Source organism: Mus caroli, chromosome 2, assembly GCF_900094665.2.
Source record: "Mus caroli chromosome 2, CAROLI_EIJ_v1.1, whole genome shotgun sequence".
NCBI classification, from domain to species: domain Eukaryota; kingdom Metazoa; phylum Chordata; class Mammalia; order Rodentia; family Muridae; genus Mus; species Mus caroli.
In genome coordinates this window covers 99,506,468-99,526,516 of record NC_034571.1, presented here as the reverse complement: position 1 = coordinate 99,526,516, position 20,049 = coordinate 99,506,468, and the positions used below count along the sequence as shown (strand labels likewise).

At 39.1% G+C, this 20,049-nt stretch overlaps 1 protein-coding gene across 1 annotated transcript in view; it reads right to left on the bottom strand.

The window, feature by feature from the left end:
• Positions 1-17,726, bottom strand: part of Dcdc1 (doublecortin domain containing 1) — a 361,410-nt gene extending 343,684 nt beyond the window's left edge. Inside the window, 6 exon segments of the mRNA XM_029468240.1 lie at positions 1,889-2,074; positions 12,469-12,481; positions 14,087-14,093; positions 15,423-15,588; positions 16,075-16,210; positions 17,470-17,726. Coding sequence (XP_029324100.1) covers positions 1,889-2,074; positions 12,469-12,481; positions 14,087-14,093; positions 15,423-15,588; positions 16,075-16,210; positions 17,470-17,726 — 765 coding nt within the window.
• Between the last annotated feature and the right edge of the window lie 2,323 nt (positions 17,727-20,049).

Below are 20,049 nucleotides of genomic sequence, written 5' to 3'. Positions count from 1 at the left end.
TTCACAAACTGCTGTAGTATCTAATAGCCCTTCCTTTACTCATAGTCCAAACCCATAGGTAAGAGGAAGTGAAGCCCAGACTTCCTATGTCCTTGATAGATGCTTGTCCTAGTTAGTGTTACATACAGTTAGTGTGATGGATGAGACACCATGAGCAAAAGCAACGTGAGGAGGGATGGAAATACATTTGCCTTACACTTTCACATCACTGCTCATCATCAAAAGAAGTTGGGTCAGGAATTTAAGCAGGGCAGGAATTGATGCAGAGGCCATAGATGGGTACTGCTCTCTGACTTGTTCACCATAGTTTGTCAGATTACTTTCTCATAGACACAGGACCACCAGCCCAGGGATGGCCCTACTCACAATGGGCTGGGCCCTCTCTCATCAATCACTAATTAAGAAAATGCCCTACAACCTTGCGGAGAGCCACATCTTATGTATGCATTTTCTCAATGGATGCTGTGTTCTCAACAGTGACTTTTGCTTCTGACACGTTGACACAAAACTAACCAGCACAGTGCTCTTTACTGACTGTGGTTATAAAACAACCATAAAATAAGTAGATAAACTTATTGTTATAACAGTTCAATACAGTGAAAGTTTGTATATAAAAAATGAGCACCTCTATTAAGTTCACAGAAAGATTTTCTACTAATAAGGAAGATAATTTCTATTAGATATATTTACAAGTCCTAAAGATGAAAATTAGAACATATTTCCTGATACCTTTGGATGCATAATGCGAGAGCAACTCTGTGAAGGGAGCATTACTGTTATCCCCACTTTAGGCGATGGAACTGAGGCTCAATGAACTGCAATAATTCAGGGCCTCCTAGTCAATGGGCAGCAAAGCCAAGATGCAAACCTAAACGACTCTTCTGTCTCTGTCTCTAAAACATTACGAGAGAATTATAATTATTATTATCACTAAGATGACTAAAGTTGATCAAAAATATTTACCTACATATAATATATTTAAACTACATCTTCAAATTCTTATCAGTTCCTTGATGTTAAAGAAGATATGTGTGGGGCTGGAGGGATGGCTCAGTGATTAAATGCAAAGGTTCTTGGGAAAGAACACTGAATTTGGTCCCCAATACTCATGTCAGGTTGCTCATAACTGCCTATAACTATAGCTCCAGGAAGTCAACATTTCTGGCATCTATGGGTACCTGCACACACACACACACACACACACACACACACACACACACACACACAAAAGACACATTATACACACACACACATGCATGCACGCACATTCATGCAAACACACACACATGCACACACACACACACAAACAAAAACATCTTTTAAAAACCAGAAAGAACAAAAAACCTTCAAAAGATGTGTTCACATGACGAGTCTATTTAAAACTCTATTGTTTTTTAAGTTTGCTCAAACATTACATAATTTTCCCAAGTCTATTCAAATTTATTTTTTAAATTTATGTAAATATTTTAAATATAATTTCAGCTATTTTAGACTTTATTTATACTTTCAAGAGCTACATGACACTTTTAGGTTTTATGCTAAATGAAAAGTGGTAGTTTGATACTTGAAGCTATGTTAGACTAGCTTCGATATAAATATCTGATGGCATATTGAATCAACTAGAAACTTCCTTCTAGTATAAATGTAACTTTTTTACTAGGGAAATGGCCTACTTGGTTAACCAAGTAAATATCATTGTTTTGTTAAGATAATGCACGTGGTTAATATTACGAGCACATCTCTAAAAATTTGAAAACTTCAGCTAATATGTGACTTCTTCATATTTCAGTTTAATGTTTGATATGGTTATTTAAAAGGGAAATCAATATACTTCAAAAGCCATAAGCTTTGAAATTTGATTCGTATTTCAATCTTAGCACAAAGTTACCTTTCTCGTTGTTTCCTTTCCCACTATAATCCCATGCCCATCCTGCCCTATGCCATTCTTAAAGACCAGAATGCACACTGACGTCTTCTGAGTAAGTGTCTTCATCCTTCTGGAAAGAACGGACTTCGTTTTCTGTCTTTTGGCATCAGTGGGAGGCATCAACCCATGCATTGTCCAAGTTACTTCGTTAACAACAGATGGTCGAGAAGATAGGTTGTTTTTTTAATTCAGTCACTATTTGGCATCAGACTTTAAAGATGGACACATCATGCCTCCCTTCCCTGTTTCCTATGCCGTACACACTGGCCAGTCTCCATTTAATGCTGGTTTTCTGAAATGCTACCTCTAGCTTCTCCAGCTTCCCACTAACCGTAACATAAGCTATAGCAAGCTGTCTGCTCTGATCGCCTGCATAAATCATCATTTCTGAAGGGAGCAGATGTTCAGGGTATGAAAGAGTAATACCACAATTTAGTCCTAATTAAAATTCACCTTAGCTTGCCTCTATCCCTGATCACATGCACCTGGCTTCAAGGGGCCATTGAGAGGGCCCAGTGTCCTTTGCTGCTGAAAATCAACATGAGACCTGAACTCTTGTGTTCTCTCCTTTGAGGAAGCTGTTTCTTTTCTAACACATTTTCTCTTGCTGTTGCTTTAAAGCAGATGACCTCTAATCAGCGACCTTCCACAGCCCTTCCGTGCGGAGCAGGGAGGCACTTTGGAAACTACTTCATGAAAGTGAAGAACGGCTTTTCATTAACAGTTTACTTTGACCTAGACATTTTCAAAGACGTGTGCAGGGACTTCAGTTTCAAACTCCCACTAATACTAATGGGAATGTAGCTAAATTACTAGGTAAAGCTTCAAAAGACACACAGGTAAGAACAGGAATATAGCATATTACACACTCAGTCGCTGTCAGCTTCTGTCTCTTTTTTAAGAGGTTTCATTTCATAAATTATTTTTACCTGAACCATTCACCCTACTTGTGCATTCAATTTGTTTTAGATCTCAAGATTACAAATTATTCAGAAACATGATGCCTCCTGCATCTCTTCTTGTTTTTACTAATGAGAGAAATATGTCTATTTATGTACACCTAGGAATACCTAATTTACCACCTCAATTTTCTAAATAATGCTCTGTTAGCACTCACCGTGAAGGAAATGTGGTTTCTTTTACCTAGAAATGCTTTTACATGTGTACATTGTGAGCACAGCAGCACTATTGACAGCTGAATGGTGGGAACTGAGGGCTGATCAATAGACAAATGGATAAACCATATATGATGGGCTATTAGCCGACCATGGAAAAGAAGGAAATGTTGCTGATAGATGCTACAATGAAGAGAAATCTCAAAAGCATGGCATGAAGTGAAAGAAGTCAGTGTCAGACAGTTCCACTCACACAAAGGAATTTAGGTAGACCCATAGAAAGAGAACGTAGGTAGGGTTTCCTGGAGCTGAGAAAAGAGGGGCGTGGAGAGAAACTAAGTGAAATTCTCTTGCTGAGAAACAGCTGCATAGATGACTTAACAATGCCGAGAATGTCAGGCAACTGAGGACCACTGCAAGAATTAACCTTTCCCAAGGATGAGCCCTGTCACTGGTTGTTCAATACTGAGGTCGCCCCTGAAACTGTATGCACACTTAGCACAATACACTCAGTAGGTTGTATATATGTCCGTGCGCACTTGTATACACACACACATATGCACGCATGCGCACACAGGCATGAGCACATGCATGTAATGATAATAATGAGAAAAGGATGTTGACTTGAGAGTGGGAAGACATGGAAAGGATTTGAGGGAAGATGCTGAGAGCGAGTGGAGGAGGAAAAGGGTGGGTGGAAGGGATGGAGTTCTATTTCAATTTAAAACATACTTTCAAATATTATGTGAAAAAAGGCCAGGGGTAACATGCATGTTTGTAATCCTTGCACTGGGGAGGTGGGGACTAGAGGATTGGGGGCTTGCTGACCAGCCAGTCTAGCTGAATTACAGCTCCAGTTCAAGTGAGACATGCTGACTCTGACCCCCACTTGCATAAGCACATGAATGCCCACACACAGTTAAAACAAACTCAAGTCACTCTACATCTATTCCCTACTCTAACCCCACACTGTGCCATGTTCTAGAGCAAGCTTTCCTTGACCTATTCAGGCTTTCCATCTCTGTGCCCCTCATTTTACTGAACTTCACTATCTTTGCAAACATATGCCGACTAGACTCTGGGCATGACTAGGACAAGCAATATGACCTATGAACTGCTGGTACCTGGGTGCATTACAAACAACGTGATTGGTGTGTGTTTAACACAATAAGATGTGTTCCTTTCTGAGTAGCCAGCATCAGACACAATGCATGGGACTCTGTAATGCCCAACAAATATCTGTGAAATACTCATCAAATACTTTAGATCAGAGCATGCCCAGTACCTCAGTAGCTATTATTGGGTTAATACTAGGTGATATTTCTATTTTAGATATTGATTTGTTTTCTTTGTATGTTGAAAACCCTAGATGTTTATACCCCTGTTTAACCATTTCATTATTGAGGTTTTCTTGATGTATCATGGAAGATAACTCAAAATAAGCTGAAGCAAATACACCACCCAGAGGCTCAGTAAATACTATGTACTGGCTTCAGAATTATAAACTTTGGGGCTAAAAAAAAATTAGAACATTATTGACGGGGGGGGGCTGGGGAAGTGATACACTGGTCAAACCGTTGCCCCACTGGCACAAGGACCTAAGTCTCGATTCCCAACACCCGCAGAACAAAAAAGTAAGGTGAAATAAAGATGGAGGGGGGCATGATATGTCGTCCTGTGCACTCTACATTACACAATAATTTATTCAAATGTTTGTTGAGTAAGTGTACATTGTCTATCTCCCACTCACTCCCTGCTGTGGACACTGATCTCAGAAAAACTGCAAATAGTTTTTGGTCTGAGAAATTAGCATGTTGTGTGCCAGGTGCTAGGTGAGAAGGATGCAGGAACTGAGGGAGAGTGGGGTAGAGGGACCTCCCAGAACTCATTGGTCAAAAGACCTTCAAATGACAGGTCAGACATTGGAAAAGCAAACTCGAGGAGGAAAAGATAGTGTTAGGTGAAGGCTGATTCATGTGACACACTGAGAAGAATGGAGATAATACTGGTCAAAAACAACAGCAGTGGCAGGAAGCAATTGTATCTATACTTTATTGAAGTGCTGAGAAGGGCAATATTGCTCAAACCAGGTCCTTCTAGAGTTTTGGCAGAACTATTCAAAAAGTCTTCCAATGCATTACTGAAAATCTATTTCCCGGTAGGACAGAGCTATTGGGCATGGAGGAGGAAAAGGAAGGCCGTGAAAGTCTGTCCCAAAATGTAGACCAAGGATCTCCCATATGAGGACAGAAAACTCAGAGAACCAGTCTCTTGAGAGATATGGCGTGACATGCTTACAGCATAGCTCTGAAGACATGACATCAAATCAAGAAATGTGGTCAGAAGCTGATGGCAATAGGCAATAAACATATTACATCTACAGTCAAGAAGAGATAGGAAATCAGCCTGGAAGGTCTTGGGAGCTCAGAAAAGACTTGACTCAGCTTTAGCCCCGCTGAGAAATAAGGTGCTATCAGACACTGGGAGTGTGAGCACTCAGTGAAAGTCTGAGGTGATTGTAGGGCACATGGGGCAACAAGCCAAGCTGTGTGTCCAAGCAAGAACCTTAATTCTGTGCAAATCTACTTCCTAACACGTCTATCTTTCACTGAGTTCCTCAAATCCAACAAGCTCCCAGGACAGAGACTCTCTGGTACGTACCTTTGTAAGAATTAGAATCTTAGGGCTGGAGGGATGGCTCAGTGGTTAAAAGCACTGGCTGCTCTTCCAGGAAACCTGAGTTTGGATCCTAACACTTACACTGGGCAGATCATAACCACCTGTAACTCCAGATTGAGTGAATCTGATCCTCTCTTCTGGTATCCAAAGGCACCAGCACATCCGTGTACACACACACACACACACACACACACACACACACACACACACACACACACACCACAAATACAAATAAATACTTTTAAAAGAAGCCGAATCCTACTCTAATCCCTTCACTACTCCACCACTTATCCCCTCCCATGTTGGAGCTACTAAAGAGGGAGGTCCTGTACCCACAGACCCCTCAGTACTAAGTGGTCAACATCCCAAGGGATATCATCTTCTGTATTTTACTCCTAATAATAATTTGAAGACCAGTATCAAATGAACTCGGGTGTTGTGAGTAGGCTCTGCTTGCTTTGTACAGGCAAGCAGGTTTCTCTAAGCAGGTATGCTACTCTTCAACAGCCACACCACTGACTCACTGAATTGCATGCACTTGATCCTTTACATATCCTACACATCCACTGAATAGCAGTACACATCTGTGCTAGAAAATGGCAGCAATCAAAGCAATTGTGGTCTCTGACCAAGGCAATTGTAGTCTCTGCCTTAGGCAAACTTGGCCTGAAGGGAATGGAAAACTTTTCATCAATAATTACAGTTGGATGTTCACAAATACAATAAAAGTAAGGGGGGACATTAAGCACGCAATGGGGATGTATCCCTTCATTGAGAGGCTATCCCAGAGAACACCCAGCTTCAACAGGCAGAATGTAGCATTCCCTTTTGCTTTTGTTATTTCCTTCAGAAGCAGAGTCTCACTGTGTAGCTCAGGCTGGCCTCATCTTCTCAGTCCTCCTGAGGTTCCAAAGTGCTGAGGTTACAGGCTTGCCTCACTGTGCCCAGCTTGGGAGCGTCTTGATCTCTCTACATTATCAACATGGCTCTCAGCAGAGTCTCTGCTCTATTCAGTCAAATAAAGGGGGTCTCTTCCTTCCTTGTCACTTTCACTGAAATTCTAGCAATACCAATGGCTTCCAGAACCATGCTAAGCTCAGACCTCTGTGCACCTTCCCCGCCAGTGGAGAGTCGGCGTCCAGGGAGGGCTCTGACCCTGGGATAGCCATCTTGTATCCTGGGTCTCTCAGAGACCAGTCCGTGCAGGAAAGCACATGGGCTGCAGTAGCAACAGAACTTCTTGGACAGGGTCCCTTTGGGCCTTCATCCTCAGCCAGGAGGCAGAGCTGAGCACCAGCTCTGTGTACCTCCCCTGCCAGAGGAGAACTTGCCTGCAGAGAGTGCTCTGATCCCTGGGACTCCCAGGAGTGCTGACAGGGGCTAACAGAATCATAGGAGGAACAAGCTCCAGGCAGAGACAGCTAGAACATCTAACACCAGAGTTTACCAGACGGCGAAAGGCAAACATAAGAATCTTACTAACAGAAACTAAGACCATTCGGCATCATCAGAACCCAGTACTCCCACCACAGCGAGTCCTGGATACCCCAACACACTGGAAAAGCAAGATTTGGATTTAAAATCATATCTCATGATGCTGGGAGAGGATTTTAAGAAGGGCATTAATAACTCACTTAAAGAAATACAGGAGAACACTGCTAAACAGATAGAAGTCCTTAAAGAGGAAGCAAAAAAATCCCTTAAAGAATTACAGGAAAACCAAACAGGTGATGGAATTGAGCAAAACCACCCAAGAACTAAAAATGGAAGTAGAAACAATAAAAAGAACCCAAAGGGAGACAACTCTGGAGACAGAACCATGCTAAGCACACGTATGTATTTTCAAGTTTATTGTCCATTTTTGAGTGGATTTGATAAATTGAGGTTGCATGTTTGTTGCTGTTATCTTCCTGAGATCCTGAGATCCTCCCTCCTGGGAAGTTAAGATCCAACCATGCAAGATGAAGACCTAAGTGGGCTTCAGTGCCTACTGAAGGCTTAGTTAGCATAAGCTTGCAAAGTGCTTAGCCAAAGGAAGGGCCATGTCTCAGCTGCCAGGGCCTAGGAAACACTAACTGATCACAGCCATGCTCTCCTTACGTCTCAGATAATTCTGTGGCCCAACCATGGGTTCCATTTCAGTTTGAACAATCCACATCCTCCTTTAATGTTTCTTTTTGTCAAATCATGAAAAGGAGGAAACACTGTAAAGTCTGCTTGTGTCGAGAGGTCTATCTATATAACTGAGCATAGCTCAAGCCCCTCTTGAAAAATGAAAGGGTGTGCCATAAATGAAATAATCCTAAATGGTCCCCACATTATAATTTTTCATTTTGCATATGCCAGGCAAGAGAATTCTGTCTTCTGCCACTAGAGTAATGGCAACACACTTGTAGCCTCAATCCCCAAAACCTACTAAAAATCTTATTAGTTTTCAAAAACTCACTTTTTTCATAGTTAGACAATAAACTTGAAACCTCGTGAGTGCTCTGGCTGTTAGTCAGGTACAGATAATGTCATTAAATATGAACAAGCACATCATCTCACGAGTACAAGATGAGTTTATAAAACAGAAATGCTCTGACAGTAAGAAAATATACTGCTACATCCAATCACATCACATACAATTGCTGCTGTGTTGGGTAAATACAGGAGATCCAGGTCACATTCCTGCATTGCTCTGAGTTTTTAGTCACTCCCTCTTCTTAAAAATCCTTGAGCTTTGTTTCTGCATGTTCTTAGGTGTCATCATTTATTGCTATAGGCATGATGGCTATATTTAACTAATAATGACAGTGGTTGTCACTAGGTTTTAACTCAGTAACACCAGTCTGACACATCATTTGAAGTATTCTTCAATTTAAATTTGATTAAAATCATAAACATGTCATCCACTGTGCCAATCAGAACGCTGACGTCCTTTCCCTGAACTTTTCTATGAACTTTCTTCAAATGAATTACAGTAGCTGAAAGGTAAGGATCATGAACAAACATAAAATGCAAGTCTTAGAGCAGAGCCTCTGGGTCTTGACTCTTACCTACATCTCACACAGTGAGAATTCAAACCTCCTCATTAGATTCTCCCATATTGTGCCATATGAGCAACTGTGTGGTGTGTATTTCAACTTGGTTGCATTTATTTCAAGATTTCAGATCTGGCAAACGCCTTGGTCATAAGACCAAGCAAGTACCTGTGACAGGTATGAAAGGCTTGTGGAAACAAGCTTACCTAAGGATGGAGCAAAGGACAGAAAACAGCTGAAACCCAGGGGCCAGCATGTTTTCAACACCTTCCACATGCCAAGTTTTCACACACCTTATCCTATTCGCTTCTCACCTCCAAGGCCTGAGGCCTGTTTCATTATGCTCAATTTGTGGATGAGGAAGCTCGGGCTTAAAGAGATTAAGTGCTTTTCCAGGTTCGTGGTGTAATTTTCTTTCCTGGCAGTGATAAAGAATAAAAGAATTATTGTTGTTTTCCTGAACCTAGCCAGCCATCTATTTTGGGAAAGTGGGAGTGGACACAGGGTTCTGATGAATAGCACTGGAATCTTAGTCATATTTATAACATGCTACCCTCCTCAATCTCCTATTTCCCACATCATTATTTTATGCAAGGTATTTGCAGACATTTGGTTTTCAAGCAACTTATTTTTTAATTACGAAAATAATGAAAAATATCTAGGGATTTTTAAGACAGTATTACCAGTATTCATAATTACCAGACCTGCTTGTCCACAGCCACACATGAGGGATGAAAATTGTACAGATCAAATTATCTTAACTCCAGGGGTCTTCCTATTAAACACTACTGTTTTCTCACATCTCTCCTAGAATTCTGATACTTCAAAACTAAACAGTTTGAAAGGCAAACCACTCTGGGAGAGTAACTATCAAATGTATAAATTAATTCTCATGGCAAGTAAGAAAGGGGGCACAGACAAATTTGATTGAACAGTTCTTGAGAAAATGTATCCATTATTCTGATATTTTATGACACTATTACTATTTATTATTATTATTGTTATTATTATTATTATTATTATTGTTATAAAAATTTATCTCAATAGCACTTACTTGTCTCCTCTATCTCATTAAAACCAAGGCTTCATGAGACCACCGTCTTATTCACTTACTTGTCTCCTCTACCTATCTCATTAAAACCAAGGCTTCATGAGACCACCGTCTTATGCTGACTACAACTTCAAACCTTGGGTTGATGTCTGGGACATTGTAAGAGGGACATGAAAAATACCTGTTGAATTTGTAACAGAATGAAGTCTCCCCTCTCTATCTCTGGTCCTTCAGCTTTCTTACAAGGAAACAATAGGATTTTGGATGGAGAATTTTCTTATGAACTTTCTCAGCTGTATTTGTGGAGCTGAACTCACTGTGTATATTCACCTGTGCAACAATTTGAGGTAATAAAGACAATATTTACAACCCTTATGAGTTATTTTCCTAATGAGTATTAATGTTTCTCAGAGTTCTTTGCAGAGGACAGAATGAAATTCTCTAAGCTATTTGAATTCAGGTGTGGCTGCATATGCAGAAATGATTGAATTTCTAAAACATTAACACGGGCTTGGGAAGTTAATAAAGTTAATAAAGTGATAGCCAAGCAAACTGGAGGATCTGAGTTCAGTCCCCAGTGTCCATGAAAACAGCCAGACACAGTGACTCACTTGCAGTCAGATTTGGGAAAGTAGAAACTGGTGGATCCATCAAGCACACAAGAGAGCCAGTCTAGCCAAATGAGACTGTGAGAGACCTTGTCTCAGAAAATAAAGTGGAGTGTGACTGAGGACACTTGAAATTGACCTCTGTTCTACATGCACACACACATACACACACACACACACACACGCACGCGCACACACACACACAAACGCACACAGGAGCACTCTCACACACATGCATACGTACACACATGCATACAGAGTTTTTTTTAAGTTAGTATAATATTTATATCCTAAAGACATATTTATGATATACTATGGAATTTTCTCAGGAAGTCCAAGAGTGGGAACATGTAATCTCAACAACATTCTTGACTATTTTTGCTAAATAAGGTGCAAGTATCACATGAGTAATGGAACAATTAGAATCCCACAATGTTGGAGTTCAGACCCACAGATAAGGTAGGCTGAGGCTGTAGCACTGACTCGGGTGTGATAGTAATGAGTGTATTATATACTTAATGCACATAACCGGATGCCTGGCACATACAAGCCATTATTTAGACTGTGTGAGTCTCAATAGATTTGCAATTATTTATTTTGAGACACATATAAACACACAACTCAGTATTTCATGAAATTCCTAAGAGTTCATGTGTTTTGCAATAACTTTGCATTTGACGTAAGAGATGCTTCCAGACGTACACACATGGGCGTCAGTTTGCCCATCACCTAGGGGGACATTTTTTCTTTCCCGCAACTGATCTTAAATACCTATTAATCTATATACCTAATGTTTTAAAAGTTGAAATGGAAAAATGTGTGAAATATATGACTATAGTTTTATGCTCAGTTACCAAAATAGAAGAATCTTTTTCTATAGTGCTATTTTCCTACTTTTGAGTATATGCAGCTAAGTGGGAGATAAAATAGAATAATGATATCATCTAATAGATATACTATTCAAAGACAACGATGAAAAGTGCATGAGGGAACTAAGCCTAACTCTAAATCACGCGTAGCAACCCAATGGGTGCGTGTCACAAAGCCCACTTTTTAGCTTCAGCAAAATGAAGCAGCCATGGGAGTCAGATTCACTAGACATATAATGAAACAATAATGCATGATTCTGGGTTCATTAAACTAATGCATTTTTTGAAAAACAAAATATGACAGAACATTTCATTATTGACGCAGATATGAGAAAAAGTGTTATGCTGTTATTTATAATGTGTCCTGTGTGTCGTGAAATTGAAATATTTCCAAATCATCAATAATTAAAATGATGAGAATCCATCATTTCACTGACATTTACTTCTACATGAAGAGCTGGCCTGTTTTAAATGTTCTCGCACATATTCTTGTCAATCACAAGCTGTCACAGCAAATTATTTCATTTTGTAGATCACATGGCAGCTAGCAGAAAATCTCCAGGTTTAAATATAGATCTTAGGTGTAGTGCCGAGAACTCCCTTCATGGGTATTGTTTTCTGTAACTATATCTTACAGCATGTAAAGGATGCACAGTCTTACCCATAATACTCACCTTCACTTTCCTTAACAAATCTCCGGGCAGAAAGGAATTTCTATAAATGACAACTCTGAGCGCCAAATGACAGACTACCACCATATATAAAAATACAGGGCTACAAACTCTCAGGGGCAATCAGAATTTATGCACTAAAACTTGGCCTCATACTCTTTATGACATATAAGTCCCACCAGGGCACTGCCTGTAGCTTTAGTAGACAGTTCGAGGCCTGCGTGATCTACAAAGTGAGTTCCAGGACAGCCAGCAGGGCTATACAGAGAAACCCTGTCTCGAAAAACCAACCTCCCCTCCCAAAAAGAGGCTGAACTCTTACAAACCACATGGAATTTTCTCTTTCCTAACACCAGTCAGGAGCTTAGGAAAAATGAATAAGATCTAAACAATATAACCATGCATCTGAGAATTTACTGAAAGGCCTCTTTCAAAACCTCATTAATGAGTCTGCACAGCTCTGACATAATTGTTAATAAATGTCAGAATCATCACATGATGGAATTATAAGAACTAATAAGACATCTTAATCAATAGTCTTTATATAAAATATTTCTATTTTACTAATTGTTTACATCTTTTTTATCTTTCATCATAATCTTACTGATTAGGTGTTCAATTAAAAATATAGGAAATAGTCTAATTCTGCATTTTGACAGGGAATGCTTCCAGTCAGTCTTGACCTTGGCTTGACCTCTAAATGACCATTGTATACTGAGGTATGTGGACAGCTCTCTTATTCTCTCAGAGGCAGTGATACTGGCTGTCAATGATGCTCACAGAGCCAGTGAACCGTGTAAACCACCAGAGATGAACTAGGGCCTTTTTCTTAGTAAATTTGGGGTTAATTCCAATAATGGGCAATTTTCAGTTACCTACACTTATTTTCTAAAGCTTAGTTAAAAAAAAACAATAAAATATAGAAATAGAATTACCAAAATATTACACTGACTTATTTCATCTTCTTGTGAGGGAAATACAGTATTTTTCACTTGGGAAATCCATTTGATGTACAATGTTGAATAGTGTTTCTACTACTACATATTCATATTATGACTTACAGAACTCGTTAAAATCTGCAAGGTCCTGAACTTCTATACCTGTGCTAAGCACATAGTAGGCACTTGATAAAAAATGTTTATTGGCTAGAGATTTTATTGGACTGAAGTAAGCTCAATTTAAATCAGAGATGAAAGAATGATTAAAAGTAAAAAGTAACTAAATGACCTTTAGTCCTTACTCTCACTATCTCTGATCTAGCTGCCTACTGGCAGGCACATAGAAATCTCCTGTAAGCCGCTTTGAGAGTGAAATTAAGCTAAAATAATGTCAAGTCACTGCCTCCTGAGCCTCTGTGCTGGCTGTTACTAGAAGGCACGTGCAGATGGGAAAGCTGTGCCCTTAACCCTGACGCCGGCCAGTTGCTTTCCTGCTTACCCTTAGCAACGCTTTGTGCCTAGTGCTAAAGCTTGTCTTCTGTCTTCAGAGCCATTCAGACATGCTTTATTTTTGCAGTGTATCTACAAGCTATGCATCACCCCGCATATGTGTGTGTGCATGCATACACACATATACTTACATTTATGTTCTCCACATTTTGAAGGTAAGCAATTGTCAGTGTTTAGGCTTATCTGTGACCATAATTAGATGGTGGCTTTCCCCCATTATACTTATCCTGTGTCTTTGTAACAGACACATGATGTGCTAGTCTGTGTCCAAGCTCACCTACAATTTCTTCTCTCAAAAGACAAGACACATCTGCCACCTGCTCTGCTCCATGTCCCAGTAACAACTGTCGAGCAGCGTAAAGATTGATTATCAGTCAAAAACCATTGCACAACACCAGATTTTGGTGGGTTAAGCTTGCTGATCCAGCAAGAGATGGTGTGAAATTTTCAGGAGTGTGTGCCAACATTTTGGTGCTAAAGGAACAGCAGTACATGTCACAGTGAAACACAGCCAAAGATGTGCAGACAAAGCCGAGACGTTGCTGTTGTTGTTCTGGACTTGGCTCTTAAGAGGATGAAATGGAGGAGGGAGAAGAAATTAGCTTGTATGCTTAACAATAATCCACCAAGAATAGGATGTGACATTATTATTTTATGCATACATGGCCAGGTGTTTTTTCCCTTAGTTTACATACAAATGATCTTTCTATGTCCCCTTTTGTGATACAGTTGTTCACTAGAGAAAAAGCATTTTTTATCTGTATAAAACCAATCAAGGATTTTGATGAAGAGATCATGTATAAATTATATGAAGTTTTTAAACCATAGAAACATCTTTGCCTACCACAATCATGTTGCCTGTAAGCAAATGTTTCTATGAATACAACATAAAACACCTACCATCTAAAGGTAAAGCAAAATCTGCAGGTATGTGGATCTGAACTATCACACAGGGAGGCTGTAGAGTATCCCACAGCAACCGCTTCCTTTACAAACACCACACAGTTCCAATTCAAGAAACTGCTTGTTTTCTGATGACCAAATGTTACAAACGTGATAAGCATTCTAGTGTCATCTCATATAGTAACACTAATGCACAGGGGACTTCCACTGTCTCTTCTGTAATGAACTCTAGAATTCGTTTTCTTTGGCTCACGCAGCTACTGCCTAGGCTTGCCTTTGCCCCACCAACTTTATGGGAGTGGCAGAGAAATCGCTTCTAATGAGGTGGGCGCAGCACTGGGAGCACAGCAGTCAGACACACTGGATTCTAATGGTGAGGTCATCTCTTTTGTTATTTAAAGCTATCATCCCGTGGAACACTGGACAACAAGCCATCTGAACAATATGCTCAGAAGAATGTTTTTAGATATTCCTACTTTCTCTTTTTAATTGTACTAGTTCACACTAAGAAAAGGCTTTTATTTTCTTAATTTTAGAAAATCTTTACATGTCTAAAATCTTGACATGTGGAAGAAATCTTGACCAAGAACTGAGATTCAATGTATAAATACATACATATAAATATTTAAAGGTTAAAGAAAATCAAAATTGAGCTATAACATGTACATAAGAATCGCTTCTTCGTTACTTGCCACAATTTCATAATTATGTTAATACAATCTGAAAAAAGACCAAGAATATAAATGGAAAGATGATCCTGGAAACTTTGAACTGTTTTCTGAAAGCATCCGTCTAATGAATTGTGTCTGCTGAGTGTCACAGAAACTAAACAGTAAATTCAATAATCTCTGATTTAATTTATTATATTTTCACCATTTAACCTCCTGCAGGCTCCCTAATGTCTATTCAGATCTATATTAAATTAAGCACCAATGCTAATGAAGGGCAATAAACGTGCTGTCAGTGGATTTTTCTTTCATTAAGCACGTTATCCTCTTACTGAGCTGTAAATGCGTAAACATTAGTTTTGTTAAACCATGCAAAAAAGACAGGAAGAAAATCATTTTTTAATTGCACCCCTTAAGCAATTTATTGTGGGAGAGTATGGTGTTTCTTTTTCTTTTTTACCTTTAAATTTTTTTTTGAATGGATCTAAAAAGAGCTGTCCTGTTGCAACATAAACGTTGGCTTCATGGGGTATATTTTCGGGTTTGAGGACTTTCGTGCCATCTGCCAAGAAGACTCGTTGTGCGGCCATGTTCAGACTCAGCTTGTCTGTATACTCTTCCAGCAACTAGAAGGAAATAACAGGTAAGATGCAGCAATGTACAAAGAAAGAAGAACATTCCCACAAAACAAAAATAGAAGGCCAACTGAGTCATGTGTCGGGTTCTGTAACTCAATCAATGCTGTGGCTGTTTCCCAACAGTGGAAAATATGGTAACAAACAACAACAATAAAAACAAAAAATCAAATTATAAAACTACCTTATTATTGTCAAGTATTATTTATAAACATTCTGTTTTAAAAACTCCCCAAAATGCATAAGCATTGTATGTAATTAATCTGCCTAATTACTAACCAAAGCGCTTTATATACTTAAAAAGAGAAAAGCAATAAAATTTCTATGACTATATAAGCAATGTACAGATTGGAATTTCTAACAAGAAGATTTTCACACAATGATTATCTTTCTTATTTGTTTGTATATTAAAGAGAATAAGAGACAAAAAATTGATATTGTTGGGGATTGGTTACCAAGGTGATACAAGGTTAGTACAATAATTTTGGCAAAGTCTGTTTCAGATCCAGTTTTGTAAGCTGTTACTCTAATAACTCCTGGTTGAAGTTTATATCTCTGAGACAATTCATGGCAATTATGGGGTGGCTTAAATTTCAGAGAGGACTTTGATACTCTAAACAGATAACAAGAAAGAAAGAAAGAAAGAGAAAGAAAGAAAGAAAGAAAGAAAGAAAGAAAGAAAGAAAGAAAGAAAGAAAGAAAGAAAACACAAAACTTATTCTTTAAAACTTGTTTTAAAATGCTAGCCCATACATTCTCTAAAATAAACACATAAAATTATGTCTACAGATAAGCTTCTACAACAAAATGTTTGATACAATGAGTTCAACACTGTTTAAAAGCATCCAAGCTCACAACAGATGTTTTCCAAGACTCTTCCTCTCTGAGGATGGATGCCACGGGACATTTTACTGTAAAGCCCCGGAGTTTTCTTGTTTTGATTCTGAACATGAAGAACTGAAGCCAGTCAGACTCCTGCTACGTTCTGACAGCCAAAACAATAGCAGGGTGTTCATATTACAGGATAATAAGTGGCCAAGATTTCTCCACAAGTGTTTAGATTTATGGGAGTTCTTGAATTTTTAAAGGATATGAGAAATTCAAAAAGGTTTATTATGATGAAAAGTTTAATTCAAAAGTCAAGTCTATTACCTCTATTTTTTTTTTACAATTTCAAATTGTGTGGATGGCGGTAGGAGTTGAGATTTTAGGTTTTATCTTCAATCAAAACTAGTTCTGATTTTTTGTTTTTCAAAAGAACATGGTAAGCTGCCAAAAATATTTTATTTGAAATTCTCTAATTGTATTAATTTACAAGGCCATTAAAACAAAGTCAATATTTAAAAATAAAAGCTTGAAGTAAGACAAGTTCAAACCACTATGTACCAGTATATCCAAACACTGAAAGCAATGGATGCACTGGCACCTTAGTCTGTCTTTTCACCGCATTCCTTTCTGCCCATTAACTCTTGGGTTAACAGCTTATGATAATCTGAAAATGGAGGCACCAGATGGTTTCATAACTATGTTTCACTTTGATACTGTTCCAAAATATTGGTTAAATAACAAAAGCACATATTTCTATTTTAAAATAAATGTCTTGTAAGCAGTGTTGCTGCCACCAGTGCTCTTTTCATAGTTTCGAGAACACGGGTTGGAGGGCATCTCATGTTTTCTAAAATGTAATTAGCAACATTGTGACTCCAGTGTTTTCAAAGTAAAAAATTCCAATAACAATAGAAAACAGAACCCAAACCCAAATGATACGCTGTGTTTTAATGTCTGAAATGGTCAATGGAGTCACTATAAATTCTGCTCAAATAAAAGAGCTTCAACAGTTGGTTAAAAAGAACAGTGAGTGCCTTTGATTACCTCAGCTGACCCACTGGCACGCTGACAGCTCTGTTTCTCTTGGATGCCGACATAAAACAAGAATTGGTTTTACTCTTGGATTTGTAGCTATCTGGATTTGATGGTTCCTCCTGGCTGTGATCTGTTTGATGTGTAGAACAATCCTGAAGGCTTGACCCTTCTGATACAGCCATTGAATGCAAAAGTCGGTTGGGGCCAAACTGGAGCTGCAAACGACCGTCAGTAGCTTTAATAACTGCTGTTTCCTAGTTTGACATAAACTCCTAAAAAGGACCCACCCTGTGGAAGAGTACAGTGGATCCATTGTAATGAGTTATTAACATCTACCCCATAACAAGGGTTTCTTGGCCAGGATTTTGAGGCTTGTGATACTCCAGGGGGAAAACTTCCCTTTACACTTAAGTGGAAAGTCAGAAAGGTTAAGTAAATGAACATGCCATCAGCAGAGACAGGGTAGACGTTTAGACCCAAGCCTGTCCTACCTCTAAGCCTTATTACTTTGTTTAGTTAAACTAAAGCTTAAAAAACTAAGAATTTGCAATTTTATGATTTACTTTATTAAGCATGAGCAATGAAAGTACCAGGAAACACACACACAAATATATACATATATGAGAGATGCAGTCCTTACATGGATAAAACTTGCAAACTATCCCTCAGTAGTACAAGAACTGGCTTAGCATAGGTGATAGGCACTGCAGAGATGGCTCAGTGGTCAAGATCACTAGCTGTTCTTCTAAAGGATCTCCACCGTCATGGCAGCTTACAACCATCGGCTCCAGAAGATGCCAGAAGAGGAGGGCATAGGCATACACCAGGCATACGCATGCATGGTACACAGACATAGAAGCACACAAGATACAGGTTGTTGTTTTGTTTTGTTTTGTTTTGTTTTGTTTTGTTTTGTTTTGTTTTAAGAAAAGTGATTGAGATAGTACTGGGATGACTTAGTTTATCCAGTATGCCTGTGTTCTGGAATTGAAAGTCACATGTCTCTGAGAAACTGGAAGATGTCTACTCATGACCCAGTATTCCAGGGCAATGAGTGGCATCGAGATCAACAGGAATGTGTAGTCACAGTGGTGAGACAGGTACAGAATTTGCCAGTTTAATCAAATTGGACAAGCTTCAGCACACTTGAGAACATCCAGCTGTGGGACGATGAAGCACAGAAGATACTATGGTCTTACACTCTGTTAACTGGAACCATTCTTACATTTACCAAGTCCATTTCTCCTTTCTTCTGGAAGGACACTTGTATTAGTCAGGGTTCTCTCTCTCTCTCTCCCTCCCTCTCTCCCTCCCCCTCTCCCTCTCTCCTCCCTCTCTCCCTCCCTCTCTCCCTCTCCCTCTCTTCCTCTCTTGTCCTTCTCTCCCTCTCTCCCTCTCTCCCTCTCCTCCCCTCCTTCCTCCCCCTCCCTCCTCTCTCTCATGTGTGTGTGCATGTGTGAGATGATAGATAGATAGATAGATAGATAGATAGATAGATAGATAGATAGATAGATAGACAGATAGATAAGTAGGTAGATATTAGAATATCTTACAGGCTTACGGGTTGTAACAATGGCTGTCTACCAATGGAAGGTACTAGAATCCAGTTGTTTACTCTACAGGGCTAGATGTCTCAGTTGGTCTTCAGTAGATGCCAGAATTCCCAAGAAGTGGGTCCTAATGTTAATGAAGTAGTGGACTTGCTAGTGAGAGTGAGGGAAAGCAGGCAAAGAGAAAATATGCTTGCTTCTATTATATCCTTTATATAGGTTGCCAGCAGAAGGTATGACCCAGATTAAAGGTTGATCTTCCTACCTCAAAAATCTTGATTAAATTGTGTACAATTTTCTACCTCACAGATGTGGATTAGAAGTGAGTCTTCCTGCTTCAAATGATTTAAGAAAAAATCCCCTCACAGGTATGGGATTTTAGTTAATTCCAGATATAGTCAAGTTGACAACCTGTCACAGTCCAGCTCCAGGTGCAAGGTTCAGGTCCTGAGACAGGGAAGGGGAGTCGGTGAAAATGAAGACACTGACCACCTGTTGACTTCCAAGCAAGTAGCCCCAAATAGCTTGAGCCATTTTTATTTATACAATCACAATCTATCTCACTTTTGCTCTTTTACTAGAAGAAACCATAACAACAGCATGACAAAAGCCCCATCTTTACAAAATGCCCCCAATAGCTTCCCTTCCTCCTGCCCGCTTCCATTTTGGACAATCACCCACTAACATCATTTTGTACTACAAAGCACAATTTTGGCAAGCCAAAAATAAATGTCTAGCTAGGCATGTCCCGTAGGCATGAGCATATGAGTACTACCCAGCTAGTAGCAAATGAGGTTACACAGTTATGCAAGGTGAGAGTCAGAATTAAACATTGGTAGGTATGGGTCCAGCCACCAGATAGCACTTACCAATACTTTTCTAATTGCAGACAGAGACGGATTTATTGTACCAAGCAACCATACTAGACACGTGCCTGTTAATTCCTGAAATCTTCTTTCTAAGAACCATTTTCAACTTTCTTTTCTTTTCTTTTCTTTTCTTTTTTTTTTTTTTTTTTTTTTTTTTTTTTTTTTTTTTT